General features: G+C 39.8%; 1 protein-coding gene across 1 annotated transcript in view; it reads left to right on the top strand.

Moving 5' to 3' along the window:
• Nucleotides 1-388: 388 nt before the first annotated feature.
• Nucleotides 389-20,950, top strand: part of MBTPS2 (membrane bound transcription factor peptidase, site 2) — a 47,288-nt gene continuing 26,726 nt past the window's right edge. The window contains exons 1-3 of the mRNA XM_024569905.3: nt 389-592; nt 11,449-11,597; nt 13,576-13,795. Coding sequence (XP_024425673.2) covers nt 518-592; nt 11,449-11,597; nt 13,576-13,795 — 444 coding nt within the window. The 5' untranslated portion in view covers nt 389-517. The remainder of the gene's footprint in view (nt 593-11,448; nt 11,598-13,575; nt 13,796-20,950) is intronic.

The raw sequence follows: 20,950 nt of genomic DNA, 5'->3' as shown, positions 1-20,950 counted from the left end.
ACACAAATAGTTATTATGAAATGAACAGTTGAGATCTGTATTATGATTTCGCTATATGTAAATTACACTTAAATGAAAAGAACAAATAAAAGAAATTAACTTAAACCTGGATACCTACTACAAGTATGGGAGGTGCAAACGATTATCTTCACTAGATTAAATGGAACAACAAATCCCCAACCAGAACCGAAGTGAATGGAGAGCAGACAGCAGGGAGGGACAAAGCCTAAGAAATCGCTAGAGGGCTGGCCGCTGCCGACGAACTGGTGCAGGAAGAGCGACGAATCAGTGCCCCACAAAAATAAGCCCCCGCCTCCCGTTCCGGCGCGTACACGTCCATCTGTGTTTAACCGGAAACGTCCGGTGGGAAACGGCACCACCACGAGAAAGGAGCCGATAGCAGGATTGTTCCTGCGCAGATGGTGTGATTGTAGGCAGCGGGCGGTCGGCTTGTTGCAAGGCTCGCCGCGAGGAGGAGGCTGTGGCTCGCCTTTCTTCCGCTGCCTCCGCTGCTACCATGATTCCGGTGTCGCTGGTGGTAGTGGTGGTGGGCGGCTGGACTGCCGTCTACCTGACCGACTTGGTGCTGAAGGTGAGGGCGAGGGGTTGACGGCCAAAGCCCGCGGTACCCAGGGCCAGGGCTCAAGGCCCGAGGCCATTTCTCTTCTCCTACATCGCGCCTTCCGGACTGGAAGCCGTGCGGCCGGTGCCCACGTGCGGCCGTCCGCGTGGTGCGCGGGCCCTTGGAGTAATTTTGGCAGGCCGCGGGAGGGGTGTGGCGGTCTGTGCAGGAGCGGCAGTCGCATTGCGGGGCGGTTCACGCTCCGTGGCCTTCGGGTCTGGCCCGGGAGGCCACGGTAGTGGTCTTGGGACGGACTGGGCCCTGCCGTAATCCGCGGCAGTGCCCCAGAGAGGAAAATAAAATGTCGGCCTAGGAAAGGCATTGTTTCCCCTTCATTGACTTTAATGAAGACGGCGAGTCTCTACAGGGTCCCCTCCACGACCCTGTAGAGACTCTGGCATTGAAATGAGTCTTAATCAAGTTGTGATTTAGATCAGTGGTCTCAAACTTTAAAGTACACATGACCATATGGGGTTCCGGTTGAAATGCACATTCTCTGATTTATCGGGTCAGGGGCGGAGCTAAGATACTTTGTTCTTAACCGGTTCCCAAGCGCTACCAATGCTGTTTGCTGGTCTACAGCCCGTACTTAGTAGCAAAGATTTGGATAACTTGTTTCTGACTTCTCGAATTCTAACTTGCACCCTGCACTCCTTTTTCACATTAACTCCCGCCACCCACACACACACTCTGGGTGCACGATACACTCTCCAGTTATTTGAGAAGGGTAGAAAAAACTATGAACGTTTGACCACATGCTTCATGCAACCTTTTGGAATTGAATATTGGGGGGTGAGGGTAACTGTGTGGGATAAAATCATACACATCGTCAAATGTTTAATAAAAATTTCAATTATAACTAGTAGAACCATGCTATGAATACCACTTTAAATACTTTAATTTGTGTATTTTAGGTTTAATAGTAAAATGAAATGATCCTTGGGCTTGTTGTATTTGAACTTGGAAAGTAAGGATACACAGTGGAGTCCTTAGAGCAAGGGCTGGCCTCTTCCCACTTCCTAGTGGTTTTGACCTTGGGCAAATTACTCTCTTGTGCCTCAGTTTCTTCATCTTTAATATAGGGGTAATAATAGCAAGGATTTCCTGATATTGTAGAGAAGATTACATTAGTTCACCCACATAAAGCCTTGCTATTCAACCTGAGGTTCAAGGACTAGCAGCACTTGCATCATATGGAAGTTTCTCAGAAATCTAGAATCTCAGTCCTCATTCCTGGACAATGGAATCAGAATCTGGATCTTCACAAGATTCCCCACGTGCTTCCTCTGCACTTGGCATAGTGCTTAGCATGTCGTAAGCGATACAGGCCACTGTTTTAAACAGTGATTTTGTTGTTTAGAAAACACAGAGCCACATGATTTCTTCATGTTGCATGTGTGACAAAAGTCCAGAATAAAAAGAGTTTATTTAAACCTCTGTGGTCTCTGGTCAAGTGTGTGAGATGATCAGGATGGCACTTTAGTTTCAGTATCAGCCCCTGACTCCCTAAGATAGCAATATTACATGAGTGAAAACCCTAACTCTCATTCAGTCTGCCTGGGGAATGCAGAAACCTCAGAGTTTTCAGAGCCTGCACCTTCACCTCCTCTGTTCCCTACATGGTCTGCTGTTCTACCCTTGGTTCCTCTAGGCCAGGGATGTGAAACTCATTTTTACCAGGGACCACATCAGCCTCGTGGTTGCCTTCAAAGGGCCAAAATAATTTTAGGACTATATAAATGTAACTACTCCTTAACTGTTAAGGAGTTGAAATTACATTTGGCCCTTTGAAGGCAACTGCAAGGCTGATGTGGCCCCTGGTGAAAATGAGTTTGACACCCCTGTTCTAGGATTTCCTCAGTAGACCTCTGCTGAAGGGGTTTGTCACTCTCGTTTTTCAAGTCTTAGAAACCAAGCAGGTTTCAAACTCTTCACCTGATGTTTGAGAGCAGAGAACATTACAGATCCAAAGGCAAACAGACTCAAGTCATTTTTTAGGACTGTGATAGAGGTGAAATATTCTTCTAGAGATGGATAAGTTTCTCAAGTGGATGGACATTGATAGGACAAAATACTTATTGTACTTTCTGTAACTGAGGTAATGGGGGTCAGTATATATTAAACAGCCTTATGTTATTTGAAATTTTTACTCAAGGACTTCAAACTGCACTAAAGATAAAACTCTTGTGAGGCTGTATATAAGCGCTATCCTCCCAACCCTGAAGAATGTACGAGAAGTTACTGAGACCAAGAGGGCTTTAGATAAGTCTTGCACTTTTACATGATTTAAGTCGACCTAATTTCTTAGGGTTGTTGTTCAGAAAAGAATAGAAAGCACTGATTCCAACTAACCTGTCCCCTCTGTTGGATTGGTTTGGGTCTTTTAAAATTATAACACAAAACCTTTCTCTATGGTAACAAGTCTTCTAGACCTCTCCGTCCAATGTGGTATCCACTAACTACATGTGGCCATCAGGCATTTGAAATAGGGCTAGTCTGAATTGAGATGGGCTGTAAGTATAAAGTTCATACTGGATTTCAAAGACTTAGTGCATAAATAAGTCAATAGAATTGTAAATTATATTTTTATTCTTATAAAATGTATTGGGCTGACATTGGTAAATAAGACTATTTAGGTTTCAAGTGTAGATTTCTGATACATAATCTGTATATTGCATTGTGTGCCCACCACCCAAAGTCAGATCATCTTCCATCACCATATATTTGGCTCCCTTACAGTTTACTGCTCCCTCACCCCCTTCCTTCCAGTAACCACCATACTGTTGTCTGTGTCTATGAGTTTCAGTTTTATATCCCACTTATGAGTGAAATCATATGGTTCTTAGTGTTCTCTGCCTGACTTACTTCACTTAGCATAATATTCTCAAGATCCATCCATGTTATTGTAAAAGGCAGTATTTCATCTTTTCTTGTGGCTGAGTACTATCTCATAGTATACGAGGTCTGTGGAAAAAGTACAGCCACTGTTAATATAATGAGAACAGTGTGCAACAGGAGAGCGGATTAGAATGTGTATGTGTGAACAATGACGACTTCACTATACTAGTCATGGGGGGCAGTAGACGCCGTTGAGTGAGCATGTGTACTGTGTGGCCATCACATTCAAAATGACTGAGCAAGCAGAGCAATGTATCTGCATCAAATTTTGCATTAAGCTTTAACATTCCTCTGTGGAATCTATTCCTATGATTCGAATCATACATGGCCACATGTGTGGAAGGCCACATCTATGGGTAACTGGTGATTGGCAGCTTCATCACAACAATGAGCAAACTCATTCATCACGTCTCATGCAGAGTGTTTTGGTGAAACATAAAATCCCCCAGGTGAGTCAGCCCCCCTACAGCCCAGATTTGGTGCCCTGCAACTTCTGGCTTTTCCCGAAACAAATCACCTTTGAAAGGGAAGAGATTTCAGACCATCGATGAGATTCAGGAAAATACATTGGGGCAGCTGATGGTGATGAGAAAACTGTGTGAGGTCCCAAGGTGCCTGCTTTGAAGGCGACTGAGGCATCATTGTCCTGTGTACAATATTTCTTGTATCTCCTATCTTCTTCAGTAAATGTCTATTTTTTATATCACATGGCTGGATACCTTCTGGACAGACCTCGTATATGTTACCACATCTTTATCTATTCATCTACTGAAGAACACTTTGGTTGTTTCAATATCTTGGCCACTGTGAGTAGTGCTGCAATGAACATAGGGTGCAAATATCTTTGCAAATAAATGTTTTCAAATTTTTCATGTAGATACCCAGAAGAGGAATTGTTGGTCATATGGTAATGCTATCCTTAATTTTTGGAGGAACCTCCATACTGTTTTCCATAGTGGCTGTACCAGTTTACATTCCTACCAGCAATGAATGAGGGTTCCTTTTTCTCTACAACCTCTGCAACACTTACTACCTGTCTTGTTGATAATGGCCATTCTAATCAGTGTGAGGTGGTATCTCATTGTAGCTTTGATTTGCATTTCCCTAATAGCTAATGAAGTTGAGCATCTTTTAATATATCTGTTGGCCATTTGTACATCTTCTTGGGAGAAGGGTCTGTTCAGGTCCTCTGCTCATTTTTTAATTGGATGTTTTGTTTGGTGTTGAGTTGTGTGAGTTCTTTATATATTTTGGTTATGAATCGGAGCTATTGTTTGCAAATACCATCTTCCATTCAGTTGGTTGCCTTTTTGTTTTGTTGGCAGTTTCTTTTGCTGTGCAGAAACTTTTTAGTTTGATATAATCCCATTCATTTATTTTTGCCTTTACTTCCCTTGCCTTTTGGGTCAAAGTCATAAAATCTTCTCTAAGGCCAGGGCCCATGATCTATGTTTTCTTCTATGGAATTTATTGTTTCAGATCTTATATTTAGGTCTTTGATCCATTTTGAATTAATTTTTGTACATGGGGACAAGCTGTAGTCTAGTGTCATCCTTTTGCATGTGGCTCTCCAATTTTCCCAGTGCCATTTTTTGAAGAGGCTTTCTTCTCTCTATTGTATGTTTTTGGCTCCTTTATCAAAACTTTTTTTCTTTTTATTTATTTTTTAAATATATTTATTGATTATGCTATTACAGTTGTCCCATTTCCCCCCTTCACTCCATCCTGCCCACCCCCTCCCTCCCACATTCCCCCCTATAGTTCATGTCCATGGGTCATACTTACAAGTTCTTTGGCTTCTACATTTTCTATACCATTCTTACCCTCCCCCTGTCTATTTTCTACCTACCATTTATGCTACTTATTCTCTGTACCTTTCCCCCCATCTCCTCCTTCCCCTCCCCTGTTGATAACCCTCCATGTGATCTACATTTCTGTGGTTCTGTTCCTGTTCTAGTTGTTTGCTTAGTTTGCTTTTGTTTTGGTTTTAGGTGTGGTCGTTAATAGCTGTGAGTTTGCTGTCATTTTTACTGTTCATATTTTTTATCTTCTTTTACTTAGATAAATCCCTTTACCATTTCATATAATAAGGGCTTGGTGATGATGAACTCCTTAACTTGACCTTATCTGAGAAGCACTTTATCTGCCCTTCCATTCTAAATGAAAGTTTTGCTGGATACAGTAATCTTGGATGTAAATCCTTGCCTTTCATGACTTGGAATACTTCTTGCCAGCCCCTTCTTGCCTGTAAGGTCTCTTTTGAGAAATCAGCTGACAGTCTTATGGGAACCCCTTTGTAGGTAACTGTCTCCTTTTCTCTTGCTGCTTCTAAGATTCTCTCCTTCTCTTTAACCTTGGGTAATGTAATTATGATGTGCCTTGGTGTGTTCCTCCTTGGGCCCAGCTTCTTTGGGACTCTCAGAGCTTCCTGGACTTCCTGGAAGTGTATTTCCTTTGCCAGATTAGGGAAGTTCTCCATTATTTGTTGAAGTAAGTTTTCCATTTTTTGTTCTTCCTCTTCTCCTTCTGGCACCCCTATAATTCAGATGTTGGAACGTTTCAAGATGTCCTGGAGGTTCCTAAGCCTCTCCTCATTTTTTTGAATTCTTGTTTCTTCATTCTGTTCTGGTTGAACGTTTATTTCTTCCTTCTGGTCCAAACTGTTAGATTTGAGTCCCAGTTTCCTTCCCGTCACTGTTAGTTCCCTGTACATTTTCCTTTATTTCACTTTTCATAGCCTTCACTTTTTCCTCTATTTTGTGACCATACTCAACTAATTCTGTGAGCACGCTGATTACCAGTGTTTTGAACTGTGCACCTGATAGGTTGGCTGTCTCTTCATTGCTTAGTTGTATTTTTCTGGAGCTTTGATCTGTTCTTTCATTTGGGACATTTTTTTTTTTTGTCTTGGCTTGCCTGTTACGTAAAGGGGCGGAGCCTTAGGTGTTCATCAGGGCGGGGTAATGCTGGTGGCTGAGCTGTGATGCTGCATGTGGAGGAGGGGTCAGAGAGGGAGCAACCGCCCTTCCTCTGCTCTCTGCCGGATTTCAGTCACTCTCTCCACTACCCACAATCAAAGTGGGCCCCTCTGGTGCTGATTCCCGAGTGGGCAGGTCTGTGTACGTTTTAGGCCCCTGTGGGTCTCTCCAACGAACTCTCCCGTGAAGATGGGAGTCTCTCCTGCTGCCGCCTCAACCCCCACGGGTGTTTTCAATCAAAGGTTTGAGGCTTTGTTTCCCCAGGCTGGAGCCCTGGGTTGCGCGGTCTGCTTTGCTCCCCCGCGGTTCCTCCCGGTTTATCTGTCCACGAATGTGGGGCCACAGGGTCTGCCAGCCACCACCTTGTGGGGTTTGCTAGTTGCAGCCTTGCTGCGAGTCCTCTCCGACCCGGCTGCCCATCTCCACCCCTCCTACTGGTCTGGATGAAAGTTTCTTGGTGTTGGACTTCCATACAGTTCGATTTTCTGTCAGTTCTGGTTGTTTTTTGTTTTTAAATTGTTGTTGTCCCTCTTTTGGTTGTGCGAGGAGGCACAGTGTGTCTATCTACGCCTCCATCTGGGCCGGACTGATTTCCATTTGTCTTATCAAAACTTAATTTGCCTGTATAACTGTGGTTTTATTTCTGGGTGCTCAATTCTGTTCCATTGGTCTGTGTGTCTGTTTTTCTGCCAATGGATGCTGTTTTGATTCTGATGGCTCTGTAGTATAATTTGAAGTCAGGTAGTATGATACCTTCGGCTTTGTTCTTTTTTCTCAGGATTGCTTTCGCTGTTTGGGATCTTTTGTCATACTATAAACATCTGGTGATTTTTTGTTTTATTGCTTTAAAAAATGACATTGGGATTTTGATGGGATTGTATTAAATCTGTATATTGCTTTGGGTACTATAGCCATTTTAACTGTTATTTCTTCCAATCTATGAACACGGAATATCTTTCCATTTCATTGAGTCTTTTTCAGTCTTTTTAGATAATGCTTTGTAGTTTTCAGTATATAGGTTCTTCACATCCTTTGTTAAATTTATTACTAGATATTTTGTTCTTTTTGTTGTAGTTACAAAAGAATTGCTTTTAATCTCTTTCTGAAAATTATTTATTAGTAGAGGAATTAAGTGGATTTTTGTACATTGATTTTTGTATCTTGCAACTTTAGTGTATTTGTTTATTGTTTCTAATAGTTTTTTGGTGGAATCTTTAGGATTTTCTATAGAATATATATAGAATCATGTCATCTGCAAAAAGTGACACTTTTATTACTTCTTCATTCCCAATTTGGATACCTTTTATTTCTTTCTCTTGACCTTGCTCTGGCTAGGACTTAAAGTACTATGTTGAAAAGCAGTAGTGAGTGTGGACATTCTTGTATTTTTCCTGATTTTAGGGGGAAAGCTTTCAGTTTTTCACCACTGAGTATATTAGCTGAGGGTTTTTCATATATGGACTTTATTATATTGAGGTACTTTCCTTCTATACCCATTTTACTGAGTTTTTTTGGTCATAAATGCATGTTGTATTTTATCAAATTCTTTTTCTGCATCTGTTGATAAGGTCATACGACTGTTATCCTTTGTTTTGTTAATATGGTGTATCCAATGATTGATTTGCATATATTGAACCACCCTTGTGCCCCCAGAATGAACCCTACTTGATCGAGATTTTTTTTTTTTAATGTATTGTTTTATTCAATTTGCTAGTATTTTGTTTAGGACTTTTGCATCCGTATTTATCAGAGACACTTGTTTGTAGTTTTCTTTTTTTGTGTTATCCTTGCCAGGTTTTGCTATGAGGGTTATGTTGACCTCATAAAATGTGTTAGGATTGTATTGCCCCTTCTTCAATTTTTTGGAAGAGTTTAAGAAGGATAGGTGTCATATCTATGAGTATTTGGTAGAATTCAATACTGAAGCCATCTGCCCCTGCACTTTTATTGTTGGGGAGGTTTTTGATAGTTGTTTTAATTTTCCTTACTGTTGATTGGCCTATTTAGATCTTCCAATTTTTATGATTCAGTTTATGAAGGTTATATATTTCTAGGGACATACCCATTTCTTCTAACTTATTGGATTTGATGGCATATAGTCTTTCATGGTATTCTAATATAATTCTTTGTTTAATTGTGCAGTCTGTGGTAACTTCTTTCATTTCCAGTTTTGTTTTTATGAGTCTTTTCTCTCTTTTCCTCAGCAGCTCTAGCCAGGGGTTTGTCGATTTTGTTTTTAGTTTTTAAAAATTTGAGAGAGAAAGACATTGATTTGTTGTTCCACTTATTTATGCATTCATTGCTTGCTTCTTGTATGTGCCCTGACCTGAGAAGGAACCTGCAACCTTGGCGTATCAGGACAGTGCTCTAAACAACTGAGCTACCTGGCCAGGGCCTTTGTGAATTTTATTAATCTTTTCAAAGAACCAACTCTTTGTTGTATTAATTTTTGTATAGTCTTTTTGTTCTCCATTTCATTCAATTCTGCTTTTATTTTTATTACTTCCTTTCTTCTGCTGAGTTTGGGTTGCTTTTGTTTTTTTCTAGTTCTTCAAGCTGTAATATTAGGTTGTTTACTTGAAATTCCTATTGTTTCTTGAGACAGGTCTGTAATGATATAAATGTCCCTCTTATTACTGCTTTTGCTGCATCCCAGAAGTTTTGATATGTCGTACTGTCATTGTCATTTGTTGCCATATGTCCATCAATCTCACCTTTTATTTCTTTGACCCAGTCAGTTTTTAGTAGTACATTGTTTAAACTCCACATATTTGTAGGTTTCTTTACTTCCTTTTTTCAGTTGATCTCTAATTTGAAAGCATTGTAGTCAGAGAATATGCTTGGTATGATTTCAATCTTAAATTTGTTGAGGCTAGTTTTGTGTTTCAACATTCAGTCTATTGTTGAGAATGTGCTGTGTGCACTGCATAAGAATGTATAATTTGAGATGAAAGGTTCTGTAAATGGCAATTTTGTTCATTTGGTCTAATGTGTCATTTAAGGCTGATGTTTCTTTATTGATTTTCTTTTTGGGTCATCTATCTGTAGCTGTCAATGGGGTATTTACATCCCCTACTATGATTGTGTTTTTGTCAGTTTCTCCCTTCTGTTAGTAGTTGCTTTATATATATTTCGGTGTTCCCAGGTTGGGTGTGTGTGTGTGTGTGTATTGAGAAGTGTTATATCTTCGTGATGTAGTGTCCCTTTTATTATTATAACATGTCCACCTTTGTCTCTTGTTATCTTTGTTATTTTGAAATCTATTTTTTCAGATATAAGTGTGGCTACACCTGCTTTTTGCACTTCTCTGGCTTTTCAGATCTCTGCAGGGAGGTGGGAAATGGCCTGTGTTCCCTGGGAAGGTGGGTGCCTCCCCTGTGATTGGTCACCCCGGTCCCAGGGGACCAACCCTGCAGGGGAACTCAGTGTGCAATGTGACTCCAAATGTGTAAAATCCCAGTGCTGTCCCCACAGCCAGATGCAGCTGGCAGTATAGCTGTGATGCGTGGGAGTGTGGTGAGCTGGGGGAACCCAGCCTTCTCTTTTGCTGCTTTGCCTTCCTGGCAGTGGCAACCAATGGACCTTTGTGGTGTCCGCCATGCACCTCCACCTGAACCTGAGATTAGTCACAGAGTGAGCCTGTCACTCAGGGAAAATGTGATTCTTAGTACCAGTTCTTAGGTTTGCAGATAATGTGCTCTGCAAACCCACACAAAGAGTGAAGGAAAGAGAGCTCTGGCAGGTTAAGGGCAACCAGGCTCCATGGCTTTGTTTCTCTGTGGAATGCTGATTGTCAGATAACTGAGGCCACACCTTTGTGCTTTGTCTCTGCCCAGGTTACTGGGTCTGCTGCAGCTCATACTGCCCACTCCTGCAGGAATGCTCATTAATCTCTTTGCTCCTCCTGGCTGAAGGGAGTACCAGCCACAGCCTGATTCCTACTCTCTCTGGCTGAAAACTGCAGTGAACTCCTGGCTGCAGAGCTGCATCTGTGGCTCATCTCAGCTTTTCTCTTCTTGCTTCCCTGGTTGGCTCTCACTTGCCCACCTTTACATGTTGCAATTTGCAGATCTCACAGATGTTTTGGTGCATTGAGCAGGGAGTCTTTTGTTGAATTGTAGCTGTTCAAATTGTTGAAACTTCAAGGGGAGAAACCAAGGGGATCTCTCAATGCCCCCCTCCACTCCACCCCCGTTCCTCTGATGTTACCCATTACAATATTTTTATATTGATTTGAGTTGAAAATATATTTACGTTAATCTGTTTCTGTTTACTTTTTAAAATTTGACTACCTAAAAATTTAAAATTATATATGTGACTGGCATTTGTGGCTCATATTTCTATTGGACAATGCCATTCTAAGCAGAGGTCAGCAAACTTTTCTGTAAAGGGTCAGATAGTATTTCAGGCTTTGTGGGCCACACAGTGTCTGTCACATATTCTTGTTTTTCTGTTGTCTTTCTGCAATCTCTTAAAAACAGAAACCATCCTTAGTTCATAAGCAGTACAAAAATTACCTGTGGGCTGAATTTGGCCCATGGGCCATTGTTTGCCAGACCCTAACTTCAGCAGACCAGCTAGTCTGGGGCCTTGACTTGAATACACTGAGGAATGAATGTAAAGCAGGGGTGTCTAACTCATTTTCACCGGGGGCCATGTCAGCCTCATGCTTGCCTTCAAAGGGCCAAAATAGTTTTAGGACTGTCTAAATGTAACTACTCCTTAACTGTTAAGGAATTGAAATTACATTTAGCCCTTTGAAGGCAACTGCAAGGCTGTGTGGCCCCCAGTGAAAATGAGTTTGACACCCCTGGCATAAGGCTTTAAAATTATGAGCATTTGGGCAGTTAATATCTTGCTTTCCTACAGAAAAGACTTTTTTTTTAAATTTTCTTAAACAGTATAAATTGTTCAAAATTGAATGGTATGAAACTTTCCTTTCTCTCTCAGTCATCTGTGTATTTTAAGCACTCTTATGAAGATTGGCTAGAAAACAACGGATTGAGCATCTCCCCTTTCCACATAAGATGGCAAACTGCTGTTTTCAATCGTGCCTTTTATAGTTGGGGACGGCGGAAAGCAAGGATGCTTTACCAATGGTATGCTTCATTTTTCTCTTTTTGGTTTAATTAGTCATTGTGATCATGAGAATGCTTGTTAACTGAACTGTTTCCATCATTTTCCAATGTACTGAGTTTTAAAATGTTGATAGTATAGAAACTTTCTGGATTTATATAAGCTTATGGGATTGTGTCATTGTGCTTTTGCATACATTAAAAATCAAGGTTCTGTTTCTTGATCTGGGTCATAGACACATGGGTGCACATTTGTAGAAATTCAGTGAGCTGTACACTTCAGACGTGCACTTTATTCTGTACGTTATATACTAGTAGAAAAGCAAAACAAATATGGGACATTTTCATCAGGAAAATAGCCCTGGAGAATTCTCTCCCCCCATCATCACACATAGCAACAAGGTCTGGGAGTCAAAGGATGCCCCAAAATCTGCAGGATCTTCCCTGTATTTGTTTTTGGATACTCCTCCAGGGGAAGGATTTTTTTAATATTTAACAACCAGTGAGACATATATGCAAACCAAGTGGGGAAATGGCCAGGCAGATTGCAATGCCAGGGTCCTGGTGGTTGTGTAGTTGCGAGAGAATTTCTTTTTTTTGTTTGTTTTTTGTTTTGTTTTTGTTTTTCTACCCTTTCTTTTTATTCTTTTTTTTTTAAATTTTTTATTGTTATTCAATTACAGTTGTGTGCCTTTTCTCCCCATCCCTCCACCCCACCCCAGCTGAATCCTACTCCCTCCCCCACCTCCACCCTCCCCCTTGATTTGGTCCATGTGTCCTTTAAAGTAGTTCCTATAATCCTCTCTCCTCACTGTCCCTTCCCCACTCCCCCCTGCCCATTGTTAGATTGTTCTTAACTTCAGTGTCTCTGGTTATATTTTGTGTCCTTTTTTTCTTCTACTTATTATGTTCCAGTTAAAGTTGTGGGAGTAGGGGTCTCCTTTTGTTCAAAAATTTAGCTCCAAATGAAGTAGAGCTAAATGTGTATAGTCAGATCATCAAAAAGCAGTAAATACACCTGCAAATCAAAGCAAAGAAAATAATAAAGAGCAGAAATCAGTGAAATAGAAAGTGTATTATAGTAGAGAAAATCAGCAAAGCCAAAAGTTGTTTTTTGACAGTATTAATAAATTGATAAACCCCTATTTTAACTGATCAAGAAAAAAAATGCATGTAACTAAAGATCAGAATTGTAAAAGGTAACATTAATACAGATTCTACAGGCATTTTAAAAAATGAAACTGAACAGTTCTGTGCCTATAAATTCAGTAATTTAGATGAAATGGACAAGTTCCTTGGAAAATAAAACTTATAAAAAAGTTAGAAAATGTAATAGATAGAAGGGTAACTTCTAATTATTAAAACAGTAAAAGAAAAAACTCATTAAATTTTACCATGTTAGCCCTGACTGGCGTGGCTCAGTGGGTTGGGCATCATTCCACAAAGCAAAAGGTTGTTGGTTCAATTCCTGGTCAGGGCACATGCCTGGGTTGTAGGCCAGGTCCCAGGTTGGGGGCGTGTGAGAGGCAACCAGTCGATGTTTCTCTCCCTCTGTCTCCCTCCCTTCTTCTCTCTCTAAAAATAAATCTTTAAAAAAAATTTTACCATGTTAGTATTTAAACTCATCATAAAATACAGCTAACATAAGATGCCAATAGAATTGGTAGATGGAAAAGAGTAGATGGCTGTAACGTCAAAAGAACTTTCATAACTGTATGAGAACAAGATCAAAACAATGCTACATAAATGAGAAAAGAGCAGAGGAAGCAAACTTTTTATTGGGAAGCATATTCAGCCTCCAGTTATGAGGGAATTGTAAGTTATTAGAATGGCTTAAAGTGCCTGTGCTTCAGTTACATATCTGAAGTTCAGGTAGGGAAAAAAACACAGGGTCATTGAAATTTTTATACATTTTAAAGCTATGAAATGTGGCTGGTTGATGAATTTTTTTAGTCCATGAATTGTGAGGAACTGTCATTTGTGCATTTTTTTCTCTTAACAGGTTCAATTTTGGAATGGTGTTTGGCGTAATTGCCATGTTTAGCTCTTTTTTTCTCCTGGGGAAAACGCTGATGCAGACTTTAGCACAAATGATGGCTGACTCTTCTGCTTCTTATTCTTCCTCCTCCTCTTCCTCTTCTTCCTCTTCCTCCTCTTCCTCCTCTTCCTCCTCCTCTTCTTCCTCCTCCTCACTTCACAACGAACAGGTGCTACAAGTTGTGGTAAGTGCCTTCTTTTTGCTTTAAGTAACTATTTGAACCATAGATAAAAGATAATTTCTTTTGGATAGCATAACTCCTGTCTATAATATAAATACAAAAATATATGAAAAGTCACATGATTTCTCAAATTACCTGCTTAAACAAAAATATTAGTAGGAATATAACAAGGAATTGTTGCAGTATGTAGTAGCAGTAGCAATAATAGTGGTAATAGAAGAAGTGGATCATAATTAAGACTTGACAATTACATGGATTTTGATTTAATGTGTGTTGTCTTCTTGAGAGGTTAAATGGTTGTTACTATAAAAGAATAAGCGTGATTTGAGAGCTCTATAACGTATAAATAAATTTTGTTTTTATCCTATGCAAAGTGTTCCCTTCCCCTTTCCTCTTCATGGCTTTCATACTCTAACCAATAATATCCTTTTAATTAAAGGCGTAAGACCTTTTTGAATGGTCCCTGTGATTTTTTGATGTGAAGAGTAATATGCTGAGTTGTACTCTTTTGACTGAGCTATTTGTAATAATTCTCACTTTAAGGCACATGTGTAGACCCACACCTTATCAAATCATGTCTCCAGGGTTTGGAAGGGGGCTTTACTGCTGGCTTTTATTTCAAATTTTTTACAATTTATAGTTTTCATTTCTATGAATCATCGATGTTACGTTTTTAATCATATTCTTATTGATGGAATAGATTATTTAAGAGTTAGGGACAAGCCTGGCCAGTGTGGCTTAGTTGGTTAGAGTGTCATCCTGTAAACCAAAAAGTCACGGATTCAGTTCCTGGTAGGGGCACATGCCTACGTTGCAGGTTCAGTCCCCAGTGCAGGCTGCATTTGAGAGTCAACCGATCGATGTTTCTCTCCCTCTCTCTCCTCCTCCCTTCCCCTCTCTCTAAAATCAATAAGCATGCCGTTGGGTGAGGATTAAAAAAGATAAAAACTAAAAAAAAGTTAGTGACAGATCTTTCTTTTAACTCATCTCTTTGTGGCTTTTACTATAGGATGGGTTACTAAGGAAAAATTTAGAAGTCATTTGTAGAGAATGATAAAGAATCTCTCCTATGGTAATAGCTCTTTCTTAGAGGTTAAAAGGATCCTCCACAGGCCTCAGAAGAGTTGATTGTTTCAAATATAACCAGAGACATTGAAATTAAGAACATTGTAACAATAGCCACAGGGGAGTGGGGAGGGGATAGTGGGGAGAGGGGTCTATAGGAGCTACTATAAAGGACACAAGGACAAAATCAAGGGGGAGGGTAGAGGTGGGGGAGGGAGGTGGGACTGGCTGGGGTCGGGTGGAGGGAAGGGGATAAAATGCAGACAATTGTAACTGAATAAAAATAAATAAATAAAAATGTATGTGCTAAAAAAGTAAATAAATAAAAATAAAAATATATTTAATTGAAAAAAAAAGAGTTGATTGTTTCTTCAGCAAACATTTAATGAATATATTCTGTGTATTGGCCCTGTGTTAAGGCTTTATACAATGAAATCCAATTCTAGCAATCATGGTGCTTTTAGTCCAGAGGGAGAGCTGCTATGATAGTACTACAGGTGGACAGAGCATAAGGTACTGTGGGAACAGGGAGAGAGAAGGTGTGATGAGATGAGCCTGGCATTGGGGAGAAAGTAGAGGAGCGCTCCAAGGAAGGGGGAGGAGAATCCGCATAGCCTGGGAAAGGAAAATGGCAACTGAGCATCCCTCTCACAGAGGAGACCATATGAAATGGAAAGGCAAAGGAAATAATATAATAAAACCTAGTTAATATACAGTACTCCGTGAGGTTTTTGTGCCCATTTTATTTTATTGTTACAACAGTCTGGAGGTAAGATTGACAAATGAGAAAACCAAGGCACAGAATTGTTAAGTCATTTGCCTGTGGTCTCAGCTAGTAAATGGGGCAGGGTGGGGAGGTCCATCACTCATCCACCACTGACCTCAGAGCCATTATGCTCTACTCCCTTAAAAAACACCAATAATTCTTCAACTATAAAGTGGTATAACTTTGACCCATGTCTAGCAGGTATATGGTGGAATGTATATGGTACATGGGATAAGATGGTAGATATTGGTAGGGTCTGGGTTATAAAGGGCCATTCTAAGAAGTTCTGGTTTTACCTGCCGATAGCAGGTCTATGTGGACAAAATGAACCAGAGTAGGGTTACATGTAAGATGGGGAGACCATTTAAGAGGGTGGTTGTAATAATTTATTTTAGAAGTGATAAAAGATCTAAACTAAATTAGTGGTAAGAAGAATAAAGGGGGTCAATTCAAGGGATATTTTGGGTTGGAGTTCTCGGGCCCTGAAAATTAATTGAATGTGAGGCTGAAGGAAGAAGGAAAAGTTTAGGAAAACTCTCAGGATATTCAATTAGTTATTGTTTGCTAAGAAAAAGGACAGTAGAAACAGGAGCATATTAGAAGGAAATATGATCTGTGTCCTGTATGCCTGCTGGGATTAGAATGGCAAAATGTTGTGCCACGAAGAAATTATTTCTTATTTTTGCTTCTCACTTTATTCATAGAGCTTACAAAAGTACTGACTCTCTTAGGAGAGTGAGTTATGTTTTGGAACCATCAAGTAGTCAGCTGCCCTCTGTAGTCCACTGTGTATATTGTATACATTTAAAAATATTATTGCCCTGGCCAGTGTGGCGCAGTTGCTTGGAACATTGTCCCATAGACAGAAAGGTCATGAGTTTGATTCCCAGTCAGGACACACACCTAGGTTGCAAGTACAATCCCTGTTCCGGGTGTGTACAAGAAGGCAGCCAATCAATGTTTTTTTCTTTCTCTTTCCTCTCCCTCCCTCCCTCCCTCCCTCTTTCTCTCAAAGCAATGGGGAAAATGTCCTCAGGTGAGGATTAAAAAAAAAAAGAATGTTATTATCTCCTGACCTTGATATGAGCTCTGATAGCTTGGAGAACGTACTTTTTATTTACTCTATAATTCCCTACAGTCTGATTCAGTATTAATTCCCAAAACCTGGCACTCTGTTGTTGAGAGATTAGTATTTTTGTACATCTAATACCCTGTGTGATTATGTCCAAGACAGATGGGCAGTCTCATACTGTTGCCAGCAAATGAGGCCTACCATCTGTTGGTATAGTCACATGTTCAAATCCTGACCTTGTCTCATTATTACCGTATTTTTTGGACTATAAGACACACTCCCCCCCCCAAATTTGGGGGGGTGGGGGTGCGTGTTATAGTCCTAATGTAGCTTAGCTGGCTCGTGGGGGTGGGGGAGCAGTGGTGGAGCGGGGTCACAGGAGGCAGGAGCAGGACCTTTTTTTTTTTTTGCTTCAATTTTTTTTTTCCTATTTTCCTCCTCTAAAACCAAGGTGCGCCTTATGGTCTGATGCATCATATAGTCCGAAAAATACGGTACATCTATAAAATAATAAAGAGAAAGAAACAGTGTCCATTTACAGCAATTTTCAACCTTTTTCATCCCATAGCATGCAAACTAATTACTAAAATTCTGCAGCACACCAAAAAATATATTTTTTGCTGATCTGACAAAAAAAGTATAATTTTAATTGATTTACAAAGAAAATCATAATAGTAATTAACTACGCTTTTTGCTCCAAAATGACTTTTAAAAAATCAGGTGCTGCCCTGGCTGGTGTGGCTTAGTGGATTGAGCAGTGGACTGTGAACTGAAGGGTCGCCTGTTTGATTCCCATTCAGGGCATGTGCCTGGGTTGCAGGCCAGATCCCCGGTAGGGGTCACATGAGAGACAACCACACATTGACGTTTTTCTCCCTTTCTCCCTTCCTTCCCCTCTCTGAAAATAAATAAATAAAATCTTTTTTAAAAATCAGGTGCCTATACTTATATATAAAGATTTCTGGTACCAAGAATTAACCAATCAGACACAACTTTATTATGCAACATGACTGATAAAATGCAACTCTGTGTTGTGACCTATATATTTATGGTTCAAGACAGGGCATTCACACCAGATGGCTGTTGTTGTGTTGGCTATTGCCATTTTCCTTTGACAGTCTGAGGGGAATGATGTCAGTGGCCCTGACTAAATATCAGGTATTTCATGTTTTAAAATTTCTTAATGGCACACTGGTTGAAAATCACTGTCCTGTTGTATTGAGCCTGTTGACTTATTTGACATAAAAGTAAAGTAACCACCAGGATACTTTGTGATATAGAATGAATGTATGAGAATTAATCTTAAGTACATAAATTTAGAGAGGGGTCAGAGAAAAGGAAACTCCTAATATGAACAGAAAGAGACCTTGCCACTTGGGAATGGAGTATGTTGAAAAAGATACACTGACATTCTTGAAAAGAGTTGCTTAGAGAGTTCCAGCCAAGATGGAGGCATAGGTAGAAACACTTAGCTTCCTTGCACAACCAAAAAGGATAATAACCAATCTAAAAACAATAAACAACCAGAAGTGCCAAAAAATTGAAATGCATGGAATTCCGACAACCAAGGAGTTAAAGAAATATTCACCCAGACCGGTGCACCAAGACAAAGAAATATGGCCCAAATGAAAGAACAGATCAAAATTCCAGAAAAAGAGCTAAGCAACAAGGAGATAGCCAACCTATCTGATGCACAGTTCAAAACACTGGTAATCAGGATGCTCACAGAAGTGATTGAGCTCAGCCGCAAAATGAAAGAAATGAAGGCTACCCAAAGTGAAATAAAGCAAAATATACAGGGAACCAACAGTGAAGGGAAGGAAACCAGGACTCAAATCAACAATTTGGAACAAAAGGAAAAAAAATAAACATCCAACTGGAACAGAATGAAGAAACAAGAATTCAAAAAATTAAGGAGAGGCTTAGGAAAATTGGGGACAACTTTAAACGCTCTAACATCATAATCGTAGGGGTGCCAGAAGAAGAAGAAGAAGAGCAAGAAGTTGAAAACTTATTTGAACAAATAATGAAGGAAAACTTCCCCAATCTGCCGAAGGAAATAGACTTCTAGAAAGTGCAGGAAGCCCAGAGAGTCCCAAAGAAGCTGGACCCAAGGAGGAACACACCAAGACACATCATAATTACATTACCCAAAATTAAACAGAAGGAAAGGATCTTAGAAGCAGCAAGAGGAAAGGAGACAGTTACCTACAAAGGAGTTCCCATAAGACTGTCCGCTGATTTCTCCAAAGAAACCTTGCAGGGAAGAAGAGGCTGGAAAGAAGTAATTCTAAGCCATGAATGGCAAGGACCTCCATCCAATATGACTCTATCCAGCAAAACTATCATTTAGAATGGAAGGGCACATAAAATGCTTCCCAGATAAGGTCAAGTTAAAGGAGTTCATCATCACCAAGCCCTTATTATATGAAATGTTAAAGGGACTTAGATATCTAAGAAAAAGATCAAAAATATGAACAGTAAAATGACAATAAACTCACAGCCATCAACAACTGAACCTAAAAAACCAAAAACAAAAACTAAGCAAACAACTAGAACAGGAACAGAACCACAGAAATGGACATCACATGGAGGGTTTTCAGTGTTGGGGGGGGAAAGAATGGGGGGAAGTACAGGGAATAAGCATAATTGGTAGGCATAAAATAGATGGAGAGAGGTTAAGAGTGGTATAGGGTGGGGGTGGGGGGTGGGGAGAAAATGCAGACAACTAATTGAACAACAATAAAAAAAAAGAAAGAATGGTATAGGAAACAGAGAAGTCAAAGAACTTACATGTACAACCCATGGACATGAACTAAGGGGGAATGCTGGAGGGTTGGGGGATGCAGGGTGGAGAGGGGATAAATGGGAAATTGGGAAGACTGTACTAGCATAATCAATAAAATATACTTAAAAAGAGTTGCTTAGTTGAGTGTGGGTAAAGAGAACTTCACATAATGAGCATCGTAAAAGTGTCCCAAATGTAGGAAAGTAATGGTATTAATTAAGCTCTTTTCCCTAACATTATTGTTATAAAGAATTGGAAACAATCACAATATGCAATTTATAAGTGGCTAAATCATGGGATTGCCATTCAATGAAATATTATGTCTAAATTAAAAATGATGATTATGAAAACTAGGGAACGGACACTTGGAATTACTAATGAATTTAGAAAGCTGTCCAAGCAGCATGGTTTGAATCTCCTCTCCAGTTACCAAAGTGGACTTAAAAGTGAAATTCCTCTGTTGTGCATAAAAATAAATTCCAGTTGAATTAAAGTTAAAACATGGAATCGTAATAGACCTTGAAAGAAAAAAAAAAGAACAGGTTTCTGTTTATATGAACACAGAATGAGGAAGACCTAATCCCTGGCTGGTGTAGCTTAGTGGATTGAGTGCCAGCCTGCGAACCAAAGGGTCACCAGTTCGATTCCCAGTCAGGGCACATGCCTGGGTTGGAGGCCAGGTCCCCAATAGGGGTACATGCCAGAGGCAACCACACATTGATGTTTCTTCCTCTCTTTCTCCCTGCCTTCCCCTCTCTCTAGAGATAAATAAAATCTTTTTTTTAAAGGAAGGCATAAGCATAAAACTAATGGCAGAAACCATGAATATTGATATATATTTGACTACATAAAATTTTATGTATCAAAAAACCTAACAAAAATAAAATTAAAAGGCAAAAAACCTTGGAAATACATCTGTGACGTGTATTACAGAGGACTGATCATTGATATTTGAAGTGATCTTACAGATCAATAAGGAAAATATGAACACTCGAGGAGAAAAAAAAATGTCATGATTAGGCTACTCTCAAAGGACCTATCAATGGTCAAAAGTGTGGAGAAAGTTCAGCTTTAATAATGATCAAAGAAATATAAATTAAATAATGGGATTCTTTTTATTTCTCCAAACTGCAGATTTGAATAAAATGAGTTTTCCTGAGATTGTGGAAGTGTGTGCTGTGAGAGAGCAGTTTGATGTGTATCAAAGTCCTTTAAATGTTGTGTAATGACAGCATTTGTTACTGTCTCTGTGAGGCCTAATAAACATTGGACAAGGATTATCATAGGTAATCCTCAAAATTACAGTTTTACATGACTGGTTGTTTCCATTTTAATGATGAGGAAATTGAAGTATTGGGGGAATAATCGAACTTCCTCCAGGTCACTTAACTCTAGTTAGTTATGGAACCAGACTGTCAAACTCAAGAGATATTTCTCTGGAGCCTCAACCAACCATGCATGTTGAAT

The sequence above is a fragment of the Desmodus rotundus genome, chromosome X (assembly GCF_022682495.2).
Source record: "Desmodus rotundus isolate HL8 chromosome X, HLdesRot8A.1, whole genome shotgun sequence".
Taxonomy (NCBI): domain Eukaryota; kingdom Metazoa; phylum Chordata; class Mammalia; order Chiroptera; family Phyllostomidae; genus Desmodus; species Desmodus rotundus.
This window is presented reverse-complemented; position numbering and strand designations above follow the sequence as displayed.